The sequence below is a fragment of the Pteronotus mesoamericanus genome, unplaced genomic scaffold, assembly GCF_021234165.1.
Source record: "Pteronotus mesoamericanus isolate MK-2021 breed Mesoamerican mustached bat unplaced genomic scaffold, CSHL_Meso_final scaffold_507, whole genome shotgun sequence".
Lineage (NCBI taxonomy): Eukaryota > Metazoa > Chordata > Mammalia > Chiroptera > Mormoopidae > Pteronotus > Pteronotus mesoamericanus.
Genome location: NW_026555319.1, coordinates 3,112,970 through 3,125,612, shown reverse-complemented (window position 1 = coordinate 3,125,612; position 12,643 = coordinate 3,112,970). Strand labels below are relative to the sequence as shown.

The window sequence follows — 12,643 nt, the reverse complement described above, 5'->3', positions numbered from 1 at the left end:
CACAGACACAGTGGGCAGGGGGGCAACACGGCCAGCCCATGCCCCCCGGGCACCCTCTTACCCCACGCACAGCTCCTGATCTGCTCTAGTCTAGCCTTCTGGGCCTTCACAGCCCAGCCTGGCCCAGCCTCACCCAAAGCTCATGATGGGGGGGCAGGGGGGTTTGAGGGGCCCCAACAAGGGCCTGTGGTGGCTTCCCAGGGATGCCTTATACTGAGGCCTCGCGTGCGTCACTCACACACCGGCCACACTGACCAAGGCAGGCGCTGAGGGCAGGGCAGGGACAGAATAAGGGGCTCAGCTAAAGGACCCACATCGGGATGGGGTGCAGGAAGCGCCTGGACCTCCTTGGGGGGAAGGAGTGGGACCCAGAGGAGGCACCCCCACACCAGGACTGGGGCTTCTCCTGGGGGAACAGGGGGGCCCTGTGGGCTCAAGGCCTCACCCCATCTGCCAGTGGCCCTGCCCGCTTCGCAGTGGACTGATGCCCTTGCTGGGTGACCGTGGGCAGCTGCTCTCCTCTCGGGAATCGGGGGTTCCCTTTGCTTCAGGTCCCCTGGCTCTGCCCCCGGTGTGCAGAGAGGAGGCCCCAGGACCTGCTCCCCAGGACGGGCCCTGCCTGGTCTCTCCTTCTCACCACCTCACCCCACAAACTCTTGGGGGCCAGAAGCACAGGGCAGAGGGTGGTCCCCGAGGACCAGTGTTTAGCCAATGAAGCAGACGCCACCACGAGCAGGGGGTTTACACACACTCAGCACAGCCCGGGCTGGGCCCGGGCCCATCCTGCCAGGTGAGCGCGGGAACTGGGATGCTGGTTTCCAGGAAGCCATCCCCGGGAGGGAGAGGGGCCAGGGGGCCGCCCTCCAGGACCAGCTCGGGGCTTCTCTGCACGGTCTCGACTGAAGGCAGACAGGGAGAGAACAGAGAGGACAAGAACAGACACTCATGTGGACCGTCCGGACACGTTCCAACACAAGACACGTGGGCTCTTCGAGGACCAGGACGTGACAAGACACTGGGACACACGCTGGGATGGGTGGGATGGGGCTGTTCCCGGGGAGGGTGGAGACGGGACATCGGCGGCCCTCACGCTGCCTCCCTGCCCAGATCCACTCTGTGGCCTCCCATCCTGCGCCCCCATATCTGGGTTGGGCATCAGGGGCTCAGCACGGGGCTCTCTGGGTCCTTCGCTCCGCCTCTGTGGGCAGTGGGGAAGTAGGCTGGTTCCCTGGCGTGGGGTGAGACCCTGCCGTCACTCTCACTGGCTGGGACCGTGGGGGCCAGTGCGCCCGCACCTCCCCAGGTGCCCAGCTTCGCACGCGCTCAGCGCAGGCGGCCCTTCCCGGCACCGCAGGACCACCCCGGCCTGGGGCACTCAGGACCGAGGCCGACTCCCGCCCGCCCCCCGCCCCCGCCCCAGGCCGGGCGCGGGCTCTCACCCAGCAATGTGGAGCAGCCGTCGCCCAGCGGGTAGCGCTGGTAGCGGGGGATGCTCAAGGGCGGCAGGGCGTGGAATCGCCGTTCCAGCAGAGGCTCCAGGCGCGAGGCCGACGGGTCCGCGGGGTGAAACAGGTTGTAGACTTGCTGGCAGGCCGGCCGCAGCTGGAAAACTGGGGTCGGGAGGGGGTGGAGTCGCAGAGGCGGCTAGCTCCGCCCTAAGGCGCGGGGCTTGCAGCGGGTGGGCGGGGCGCGGCGGTGGGCGGGGTAATAGAAAACCCGACAGCGTGTCTCATCATTTTGGGTAGGGATGTTTGGGCCCGTGTCCCCTTTCTCAACTTTTTTCTTTCAATTGAAAAGTTATAATGACTGCGGCATAAAAAACTTCTTCAAAGTGTAAGAGTATACGATAAAAGACAAATGGAAGGCTGGCTTCCGCCTCAGGGCTCGGCCTTTAGGGGCCTAGCACGCATGCGCAGCGGAGCAGGTGGCGCCCTCCTGCTCGGATTGGAAAGGTCTCCTAGGCTGTGAGCTTGGGCTGCTGGCTATTCCCATCACTTCACGTGAATGTAAGAATTAAGTACAGGTGTCCCCCGCTTTTCAAAAGGTCACGTTCTGCCACTTTGCTTTTAGGTAGGACGTATATTAATAGATGCGCCTCGACTTACGATGAGGTTAGGTCCCAATAAACCCACGGCGATTTTAAAATAATCTTAAGTAAAAAATTCATTTGACACTCATATGCTACGGAACACCAGGGCTCAGCCTAGCCCACTCTGCACATGCTCAGAACACTCACAACGGCCCCTGATTGGGCAAAATCATCTTCACAAAGCCTATTTCATAACACCCAGCATCACAAGAAAGTATTGCGGCGCATATTGCTAGCTTGGGAAAAGACCGGAATTCAAAATTGGAAGTGCAGCTTCTACCGAATGCTGCTGCTTTTGCACACTCCTAACGTTGAAACATTGTAAATCGCATGGAGGTTGGGGACCACTCGCACGCATTTTCACGAACCGAGAGAGATTCGAGGAGCACTTTCGCTTTCACAAGGAAAAACGGGAATAGTGTTCGGCATGTATCGTGCATGAGCGGTCGCAGGGGCAGCGCGGTGGCGTGCCAAGCTTCTTCCCAGAAACCGCGCGCTGCGTCTCGGCATGCAGCCGCCCAGGCTCTGAACTGTGTCTGCGAGCATCTGTGCTTCATCTCCATTTATTTTTGGCAGCTGTTAAGCTATCAGAAAAGCCTAAGAGCTCCTAAGAATGTTACGCTCATTGTAAAAATGGACGGAATTAAGCATATTTGGTATGATTTGATGGGTTATTTTTGGACCTGCGGGCGCTCAAAAAATCTCCCATGTGAATTAATGATAATTGCTTCTTTGATTTATGCCATGTTGGCTTACGCAAGGTTTTGTAGGAATGCTTCACTTTTGGATGGTGGGGAAACCTGTACAAACTGTCCGTAGTGTGTATGTGGCTTTTAAAGCACACACACAAATAGGGACGTGCACTATACTTTTTGAACCCTGCTTTTTTTTCATTTAACGCACAAAATGTTGGAGTCGTTCCTATCAGCATGTGTTCTGCCTCATTCTTTTTAACGTAACATTCCTGTTGTCTCTGTCTTCGTGCACTTATATGTAAGCCCCTGCTCCTGGCTCCTGAGCAAGGGTCTAACCCTCTCTGGGCCTTAGTTTGCTCCTCTGGAACCTGGGGACACAGTATGGGCCCTGCCCGGCGAGGAAGGCGGGGCCGCACTGGCCGGTCCCAGGCACAGGCAGGGACCGACGCTCAGCCCTGTCTCGGCTCTCTGTTTGCGTAGACTATGAGGAGGGTCCCTGGGGCAGCGTGGCTGTGGCACCTCCGGGGCAGGAAGGCCACCGCACCTAGAAGGCTTTGGCGGGGGGGGGGGGGGGGCAGGAGGGGGGCCCAGACCTATTTCTTCCTTTTGTGAGGACCCAGGGTCTGGGAGAATGGATCTAACCCCATTTGACCCTGGAAGGGTCCCTTTCCTATCTGAACCTCAGCTCCCAGGGTGTCTTGGAGATGAAATAAAACAGCAGGTGTTGGGGGCCCGGGGCCAAGCTGCTGAAGCAGGAGCATGGGAGAGGGAGGGGCTCCTAGTGTGGAGGACGAAAAAGAGGCTGATGCAGGAAGGGACCTGGGATGCAACCATGGCCTCGTGACAGGGGTCCAGGGCTCTCACCGTCCAGGGTGGGGATGACAGTCTTCCTCAAGGCCAGGACCAGCCCCAGTGGGCATCCGAAGAGGAAGAGGTCAGCGATCTCGAAGTCGAACTTGCCCAGGGCCCCCGCGCCATCCAGCACGGTGGAGCTGCTGGAGCGGCGGGAGCCGGGCTCGAGCCTCAGCACGCTCGCGTGGAGGCTGCAGAGAGCGGGACGCGCCCGGTCACGCCAGGGCCCTCTTCGGGGCTGGCCTGCCCTCGGCTGCTGAAGGAGGCCCTCAGGGGTCATCAGGCCCGAAGAGGTCGGACCCCTGTGCTGCCTCTCAGGTGCAGCGGCCCGGGGCCTGTGGGGGCTCTGCTGGTCCCAGAGGGTCCCGACCTCTCTAGGGGCCCTCTGCCTTTGGGACAGCCGTGACACGGCTCATGCTGTCCCTGGTCAGTTCTGCCCCCGACGCTCTGTTCGCTGTGGTTCAAGATAGCTCTCAGCACAGACAAGGGCACAGCTGTTCCCCCACAAACCGCCTTCTCCTGGCCGGAGAGCTGGGGGCCCGTGTGGGGCTGAGGGCCTCCAGGCCCCGCTCGTCGGCCGCCCCTCCCTCTGGGAGTCCCTGTCCTCCCCCTGGCAGTGAGCCTCGTGCTTGACCCCGCCAGGCCCCGCCCCGCCCCGCCCACCTGGACAGGAAGGCCTGGTGCTGCTGGATGGTGTCCAGCTCGTAGGTGGACGTGTCACTCCGCTTGCGGGGCAGCTGCCTCTTGGGGTCCTCGGTGCCGTTGCTACGGGGGATGTCAATGTTGCTGCGGCTCAGGTGCCTGCTGTTCTCCAGGCTGCTGCTGCCGCCGCCACTGCCGCCGCCGCCGCCGCCATGCGACGAATTCACCAGGGTGCCCGGGGACAGCAGGTCAGTGTCCTGGAACAGCCCCATGCAGGCTCACTGCCAGGTGGCTGCTGGCCCGGCCCCCTCTTCAGCGTCGTCCCTCCTGACTCCAGGCCCGCTGGCCGCTGCCCAGCCAGCCTCTCTCCCAGCCGGAGTGGGAAGACCCTGCCCCTCAGTGTCCCTACCGCCCCCCCGCAGCCCGCGGGCCAGGCGCCGACAGCCTTTGTCCCTGGTACCTGCACGCTGGCCACGCTGCCCCTGCGGCTGCTGCTCTGACTCTCCGACACCGGCTGGCTGCTGCAGCACAAGGCGTCAAAGGCCAGGATGCCCCCGACGCAGTCCCCGATCAGGCAGACCTGGGGGGAGAGGCCCTCTGGCCTGAGCGTGCGCAGGGCGCCGCCCCACCCTGCCGCGGCCGGACTGGGCACCGGGCAGGCCGCCCACAGGGTCTTCTGTCTTCCCTTCCCCCACCCCATGGCTCACCTGCCCATTGAAGGTCACACCCTCCTGGGACTTGATGAAGTCCCCATAGGCGAGGTTGGCCCGCTGGATCACCGTGGCAACCGCCTCCTGGTACTGTGGCGAGGAGGTGGCCAGCAGGGGCAGGGCGGCCAGCGGGATGTGGTCCTGGCTGCTGGACAGGCAGCCTTCGTCGTGGCTGTAGGGGCTGAGGCTGAGGGGGGGGCCGGTCAGGAGAGAGCAGGGGCCTCCAGTCAGCACCCTGCCCCCCGGGGCCTCAGCGGTCACTCAGCATGCCCGGCGGGGGTGCACCCAGGTCAGCCTGGGGGCCGGTGTGGGGACGGTGCTGGGGAGCAAGGCCCCGCATCCTGCAGGCCCGTGGGGAAACCGAGGCCCCCCTGCCTCTATGCCCAGCCGTCTGCACAGGCTTTGCTGCCTCTGGGCAGAATGCGTGGGGGCCCAGGCAGGTGCGCGGCACTGGGGGCACGCGCGGCCCGAGCGGCACACTCACTTGGAGACCAGGGCGAAGGCATCGGCGCAGACGGGCGGGCAGGGCACCAGGCGGACGGCGAGGCGGCCCAGGGCGCTGGGGTAGTGCACGCGCATGACAGTGTCGAACACGGTGGCGATGGTGTGGGCGTCGCCCCGCTTGGAGCTGGGGTCCCCGGCACCCGTGTCCAGGATGGTGCCTCCGTGCAGCACCAGCAGCAGCACGTGGACCTTGGAGGGCGGCGTGGCCAGCGGCGGGCTGACCTCGTCCTGCGCGGGCGGGGGGGGGGCGGGTGTCAACGCCCCCGGGGGCTCGGCTCCTTGCCCGGGCCCCGTCACCCCGGGGCGGCCTGCCCAGGCCCCCCTACTCTGCGAGCCCCGATTCCGGTCTTCAGCCTGGTGCTGGCTGCCTCCAACCCTCCCCCCGGGAGGCTAGGCCCCTTCCCCTGCTCCCGCCCGCCCGTGTGGCCACAGCACAGAAGACACAGAAGGGGGAATCTAGTCCCCCAAAAGCACGCACTCCACTTCCGTTAGGGGCCCCGGGCAGGGGCGTCTGGCCCTGGGGAGGTGGGGGCTCAGCCGGTCCAGGCCGCTGGGGCTGCCTGCCCTCCGTGTGTCCCGGCGTGGGCCTGTCTCAGTCCCCACAGGCAAGACGGCTGCCAGCTCAGAGTCACAGGCCATTCAAGAGCGGCTGGGATCTGGGCCTCAGCCTGGCCAGCTGGGAGCCTCTCTCCCTCCATCTACGTGGGGTCTCTCCCCGGCCCCCAGGCCCTGCCTTCTCTGGACTCTCCGTACGACTGACAGGCCCCAGCGGCAGCAGAGCCCCAGCCGCTCAGAGCGGGGAGGGCAACGCGGGCGTGTCTGTCGGAACCCCCTCACCGGTGGGGGTGAGGGACCCCCACCCCCTGCTCTCAGGCCTGCCTGTGAGGTCAAAGCGAGCCCCGAGACCTGCACATGCCTGTACCTGGAGCCATCCCACTTAGAGATGAGGTGGGATGGGGGCCGCTCAGGAGGCCCAGGGACTTGTCTAAGGTCACGCAGTACTTCCGGGCCCAGCTGGACGGGGACCCAGAGCCCCTGCCATCCCGGCCCGGGGCCCCATCCCCAGGGGCCTCTCCCCGCGCCCGGCTTCCAGTGTGTGATGGGGAGGGGCGCGCGTGGCCCGGGCCTGCGGGGCTGTTGGCAAGCACTTGCTGTGCCTGTATCACGTCAGGAGCTGTGCGAGCCGGGAAAGGAGCTGAGCGAAGAGAAGGGCTTGTCCCCAAGAAACCAGGGAGACAGGGCAAGGAGCGGAAGCCACCTGGAGGGGCCATGGGGGGCATGTGGCCCTGAACTGGGCCATCGATGGCAGGACGCCGGGCAGCAGCAGGACCCGAGTGTCAACACAGAGGCTGGAAGGGGGTGGGCAGCGCGGGCACCGGGCCCAGGGGTGCGGTGGCGCCGGAAGGGGCCTCGGGCCGCTGACCGGCAAGCGCTCTGGGCAAGGGGGCAAGGGGAGGGCGGGGCAGCCTCGCCCCGAGCGCGGCCTGGCCGCCGGCCAGCTGTGGGCCGCGGGGCCTGGGCAGGAACTCGCGCCGCCCAGCAGGGCTTGGGGAGTGACGCCTGCCCGTGCTAAGGACTGCCCCCTCCGGCCGGCCAGGGGGGCGGCAGTGAATTCGTCGCCCAGAGCAGGGTGGGACCACCCCCTGACCCTAAGGCCAGACGAGCGGCTTGTGGAGGAAACGTCCACAGCGCCTCTCGGTCACCCAGACAAGGAAGCAGGGTCCAGCTGCCCTTGGTCACGGGCTGGGGCAGGGCAGGGCCAGTGGGGGGCTGAGGGACGCCTGCCTGGGCCCCTCTGCAGGGACTGTTCGGGGACCCCGGGGGCGAGGCCTGTTCAAGACCCAACGTCTCCCACTCACACCTGCTTCCTACGGGGCACCCCTGCTGGAGACGTGAGCCCAGTGGGGACAGAGCCCACACGGCGGGGGGGCGACACGGGCCCTGAAAAGCCAGGGGACCGTCAGTGCCTCCGTCCCCCTCCTGTCCCCTCCCGCGAGGCCGCGAGACGGGGCTCTAGTTTGGGGGCCTTTGCCAGCAACGGGATCTGCCTGTGGGCGGCGGGGCCCAGAGCTGCGCTGGGCGGGAAGGCGCACCCTGGGCCGATTCCCGAGTGAGCGAGGCCGTCGGCCCCCGCCCCCGGGGCCGTCAGAGCTGTGCGCCACCTGGGCGGGGTGCAGACCCCCCCATCTGCTTCAACCAGCGACTGGAAATTGACACCCCAGTGACACTTCTAGAAAAGCCCATTCATTGGACCTCAGACCCCAAAGCAGAAAACCCCCCCAGAATGGGGAGTGCAGGGTGGAAGCTCCTCCCCCAACCCCACCCACACTCCTCAGGCCCGGAGACCCCGGGGCCCCTGCACCTTGGGCAGGTGAGGCCAGAGCAGCGTAGTGACCGCAGTGAGGGACGGCCTGCTGGCCGGGCTCCTGTCCCCAGTGCAGACAGCTCTGACTGCCCACAGGTGGAGGAGGAGGAGGGGCGTGAGCTCCGAGCAAAGAACCCCCAAAGCAGACACAGGCTCTCGCCAAGACAGCTTTATTGGGCACTGAGAGCCCCGCCTGTCCCCAGCGGGGTGGCGGCGGCTGCGGCCGCGGCCACGTCACTTCTGCCTGGAAGGCTTTCGCTTCCTCCCCTTGCATCTTTTTTTTCTCTTCAGGGACTGCAGAAAGGCTGGGAGCAGGGTGAAGATCTTACTTTTGGTCTGGAATTTACAAGTTTCTCATTTTACTTTCCAGGGGAGCGGCTGGGTCAGGTCCTCCCTTGAGGGCTGCCTACAATCCCTGTGGGATCTCAGGGACACCCCAGGGGGCGGGGGGCCCGGGCCAGTGTGGATGTGAGGGAGGCGGGGGGTGCGAAGCGCCTCAGTAGCCCCCGAAGGGCCCGTCCTTTGAGCCCTGCCCCCACCCCGGCAGCAGCACAGCCCCTGGCCCTCTGCCACCCGGCACCCACCTCGATGATGTTCAGCTGCTCCACGCTGGAGGCCACCCTGAACTCGGGGGTGCTCTGGCGGTACAGGCCATCTGTAACGCAGAAGCCATGGGGCCTGTGAGCCGGGGGCCCGCCTGGCAGCCCCGGGCGCGCCAGGCACAGGCTGTGGTGGTCACGGCGGGGGGGTGTCCAGGGTGCCCCCGCTCCGCCCCCCACTCCCACTGCCCAGTCAGGGAGGAGGCCCCCTCCGCTGCAGCTGCCACCCCAGGCCAGGCAGCCCCCTAGCCCGTACCTTGCGTGTCCTCCGGCTCAGGGCTTTCGATTTTGTCCATGAGGTCATTGGAGTTCCACTTGGTGATGTCCTTGGGGAACATTTCCTCCGAATCGGACAGGTCCTCTGTGGGGAGGGACAGGGGCTTCGGCATGCTGTTCAGGGACAGGGACTGGGGGTCGAGGGGCACTGGGAGGACTGCTCCCAGGGGCGGGGGGCCCAGAAGGGGGTCTTCCATGCGTCCTTGGCCCGTGTGCCCCGCCGGGCTCAGCTCTGGTCTCTCCCTTCCTTAACAGGACGGGCACACCGGGGCACGCCCAGGGGGCTCCTGCCTGACCTTCTCTAAACAAATTGAGGTAACGTTCATGTAACATAACATTCACCACTGAAGCCGTTCTAAAGGACACCGAGTGCTTTCCCGGTGCGGTGCGACCGTCGCCTCTAGCCGGTTCCAGAACATTTTCATCTCCCAAACAGAAACGCCGCCCCGTGCCCCTCCCCCAGCCCCTGTGCCCACTCGTCTGCTCTCCCTCTCCCTGCATTTGTCTGTTCTGGACGTTTTACACAGACGTGGTCTTCTATCGTCTGGCTGCCTTCCCTCAGCATCAGGTTTTCGGGGTTCACACACATTGTAGCATTTTGTGCCCGACTCCGCGGACTGCCTGGAAGGGCCCGGCCACATGTTGTTTCTCTTTGCATCAGCTTCTGTCCCTGTTTTGTTTTTTTTAAAATCCTCACCCAAGGACAGGCTCACTGATTTTAGAGAGGGGGGGAAGGGAGGGAGAGAAACATCGACTGGCTGCCTCTGGTATGCGCCCCAACCGGGGACCAAATCTGTAAGCTAGGTGAGCGCCCTGACCAGGGACTGAACTCGCGACCTTTCGGTTTACAGGACAACGCTCCCACCAGCTGAGCCGCACTGGCCGGGCCCGACCGTTTTCAACGCCCACAAAGCCCAGCATGGCGCACAGCGTCGCTGCGAGCAGCTCCATCCAGGCTCCTGTTGCTGCTTCTCTGAGGACGCCCGCCGTGACCCTCAGGCGGGGGCCAGCCGGCCGGGCCCTAGCATATGTGACCCCCCCCGGCCACGTGACGGTCACAGGGCCCATTTCCCCAGGACACTGCCCTTCTGGCATCTCCTGGCTTTACTTCCTTGTCTCTTCTCCAGCTTTTTCTAAAGTCTCTACACAGCCTGGGTGCTGTCCCCATGCCGGGCGTGGCCAGGCAGGGCTCAGCCCCTCGGCCTGGCTGGGGGGCGGGGAGCAGGGTGCCTGGAACGGCCTTCCCACCCTCGGGGAGGCCTCCGGTGCAGAGGCCGGCTCAGGATCCGCCTGTCGCCTGTTCTAGGTCTCCAGCCCAAGGCCAAACCAGGCACCTCCCTTTTGCCTGGACACCGACCCCGCAAGCTCTTTCCCTTGAGGGCAGGTCAGCTGACGGAGAGGTCACGGTCAGGTGGCGCCTCTGCCCGCTTCACGCCAAGGCTCGGCCCTGCCTCGGCCCTGCCTCGGCCCGGCCGTGTGCCTGCAGGAGAGTCCCCGCCCCTTGCTGAGCCCGAGCCCCCGCTCCCAGGCCTGTGTGCAGGCCGCTCTGATTCCGTGGGAGGAGCGCAGGGCCGGGAGCGAGCGAGGGCTGTGCGCGCGTCTCCCGGCCAGGGGGCTGGGTGCTCGCCACGCTGGTTTTGGGATCAGCAGGAAAGTGGGCACATTGTATGTTTCCTGCTTGTTCACATTTTCTGGTTTTTATATCAGGCATGTATTAACGTAACCAAGGGGGAAAAATAATAAGGTAATTGCAATAAAAAAGATTCAAGAAATTTTAAGAAGTTACGCTTTGATGAAGCTTCTTGTGGAAATAAACTCACACGTGGAAAAAAGCGTCCTGACTATAAATCCATTTCTAAGGGGTTCAGGAGAACAGGGCGCACCTGCCAGGCCCCGGACGCGGCCGACAGCTGGGCGCGGCTGGCCCGAGGCTGCTGGGGCTCCACCCCCTCCTCCTGCCCTCCGTGCTGAGCTGCCACCCAGGACTTACCGTAGGCAACTGCCTCTTCGGTCCACACGCCCCACTCTGTGAGACCCCCTGCCTCCCCCGGGAAGACCCCCAGAGTGCCCCAGGAGCCCGCCTACCGTGCGCGTCGAAGAACTCGTCATCTGAGCTCTCGTCCGAGTCCCGCGCGATGCTCTGCATCCTCCACTCGGAGATGCTGTGGCGGGAGGGGCTGGCTGGAAGGCAAAGCCCCGCGGTGACCGACCGCCCTGGCGGCTGCGCTGAGAAGGCGAGTGGCCAGGCCAGAGCAAGGGTCAGGCGGGCTCGGGAGAGAGTGACATGGGGGGGGGCAGGGCGGCCCTAACTCGTCCCCATGGAGGCTCCCGGGGCTTCCACACTCCCGGGACTCCCCCCGCCCCCCGCCAGGGCACCGTGCCGTCCTGTCCAGGGGAGCAGCGGGCCGGGGGAGGGGACGAGTGTCAGGCACACAGGCCTGGGCCCACCTCCTCAGATCCTCCTGCGGCAGAGCCGACAGAGGGGGACGCAGGGGGGCGGCAGCGGGGGAGTGAGAGGAAAGGTTGTGGGATCAGAGATTTTGCCCACGCATGTGTTTCCAGGGCCCTTCAGTCCAGGGACAGGCACGCCTGGCGTGGGAAAAGCCACATTTGCAGAGGGGACCCCCAACTTTACAGGAGATGCCTTGTGTTTCAAAACAGCCACGGGACGTGCCCGGCAGCTCCCTCAGGAATGGCCTTTCTCAGGCTCTGGGGCCTTTCAGGCCCCTTTGGCCAGCCTGCCCCTCAGCAGCGGGGACCCCTTCCTCAGTGTCCTGCGGGGGCCCCCAGGACTCCTCTCCCCCTGGAACCCTGGGACCTGGGAGAGGCTGGGAGCAGGACTCCCGCAGGCCCGGCCTGCCTGTCTTCCCTGGGCTGCGGGGGCGAGTCTGGGGGACCCTGCTGGAGGGGCGGGGCGCCCAGGGCTTCTCCTGCAAGCAGGGGGCGGGCTCTGACACCCTGCGGCCGCGGCCCACGAGGCCCCAAAGCAGGAGTCCACTTCCGGAGCCGGGGCCCCCCAGCGGCGGCCGGGGGCTGCTTGGGAGAGGCCGCGGGCTCACCTCCGCGCTTGGACGACCGCGACGACTTGGAGGATGTGGACCACTGCTTCTTCAGGCCCCGGCCGACCAGGGGCTCGCTGCCGCTGCCTGGCGGCGGGGGCTCCCCGGGCGCCTGGCCCTGGCCGGCATCGCCCTTGACCAGCTCCACGGCCTCCTCGCCGTCCTTGATGAACTGGGCCATCTTCCGAGACAGCATGAGCTGCGCCTCCTTCTCCAGCTCCCGGATGTTCTCCATGCTCAGCCCGTACCACTCGTCCTGCCAGCACCAGGCCTGCCTGTGCGCGCGGACCATCACCTTCCGCAGGCCTGCGCCCAGCGGGGCCGGGTCGCGGGGGGGCAAAGACGGAGGCAGCGTCAGCCCAGGCCCGGGGCACCCGGCAACACCCGCGATGTCGCGGGTCAGGCTCTGACCCGCACTCATGGGGCGGCCTCCAGCAAATCACGGCCCCGTGCCTCGGTTTCCCCTCCTGCCGAGGAGGGGTCTGGTTCACAAATGGCCTCCCAAGGTAATGCGTCTGCCCGGAAGCCACACTGAATTTGGGGGTGGGGGGTCCTGACTCTGGAAGAGAACTTCCCGAGCGCATCCAGTCTCAGCGTCTGGCATACTTTTCCTATCAAGTTGCCCATGGAAAATCAAGTTCAAGTTCGAAGCAGCTTGGTCCTTCATTTTCTAATAGAATATAGATACATATAAAATAAGGTAGCTTTTAGGGGATAAAAATAACGAAAAAACCATAAGGACAGAAAGCAGATAGGAGTTGCCTGGGGTGGGGGTGGGAGTGGGGGAGGGGTGACTGGGAACAGAAACAAAAGACTCTGAGGTGATGGAATGTTCTAGAATATACTAAAATG

At 64.8% G+C, this 12,643-nt stretch overlaps 1 protein-coding gene across 4 annotated transcripts in view; it reads right to left on the bottom strand.

The window, feature by feature from the left end:
• The window catches only part of PITPNM2 (phosphatidylinositol transfer protein membrane associated 2), a 107,698-nt gene that overhangs the window by 7,431 nt on the left and 87,624 nt on the right, over positions 1 to 12,643 (bottom strand). For 2 of the 4 annotated variants that reach the window (XM_054594167.1, XM_054594164.1), the window contains exons 7-17: positions 11,792 to 12,097; positions 10,818 to 10,913; positions 8,713 to 8,817; positions 8,442 to 8,512; positions 5,473 to 5,720; positions 4,986 to 5,175; positions 4,739 to 4,858; positions 4,300 to 4,535; positions 3,649 to 3,827; positions 1,440 to 1,610; positions 750 to 899 (exon numbers count right to left, since the gene is read on the bottom strand). In XM_054594167.1, the coding sequence (XP_054450142.1) occupies positions 750 to 899; positions 1,440 to 1,610; positions 3,649 to 3,827; positions 4,300 to 4,535; positions 4,739 to 4,858; positions 4,986 to 5,175; positions 5,473 to 5,720; positions 8,442 to 8,512; positions 8,713 to 8,817; positions 10,818 to 10,913; positions 11,792 to 12,097 (1,872 nt within the window). Of the gene's footprint in view, positions 1 to 749; positions 900 to 1,439; positions 1,611 to 3,648; positions 3,828 to 4,299; positions 4,536 to 4,738; positions 4,859 to 4,985; positions 5,176 to 5,472; positions 5,721 to 8,045; positions 8,194 to 8,441; positions 8,513 to 8,712; positions 8,818 to 10,817; positions 10,914 to 11,791; positions 12,098 to 12,643 lie in introns of those variants that run through there. The other 2 variants (XM_054594165.1, XM_054594166.1) reach the window with 2 other exon arrangements.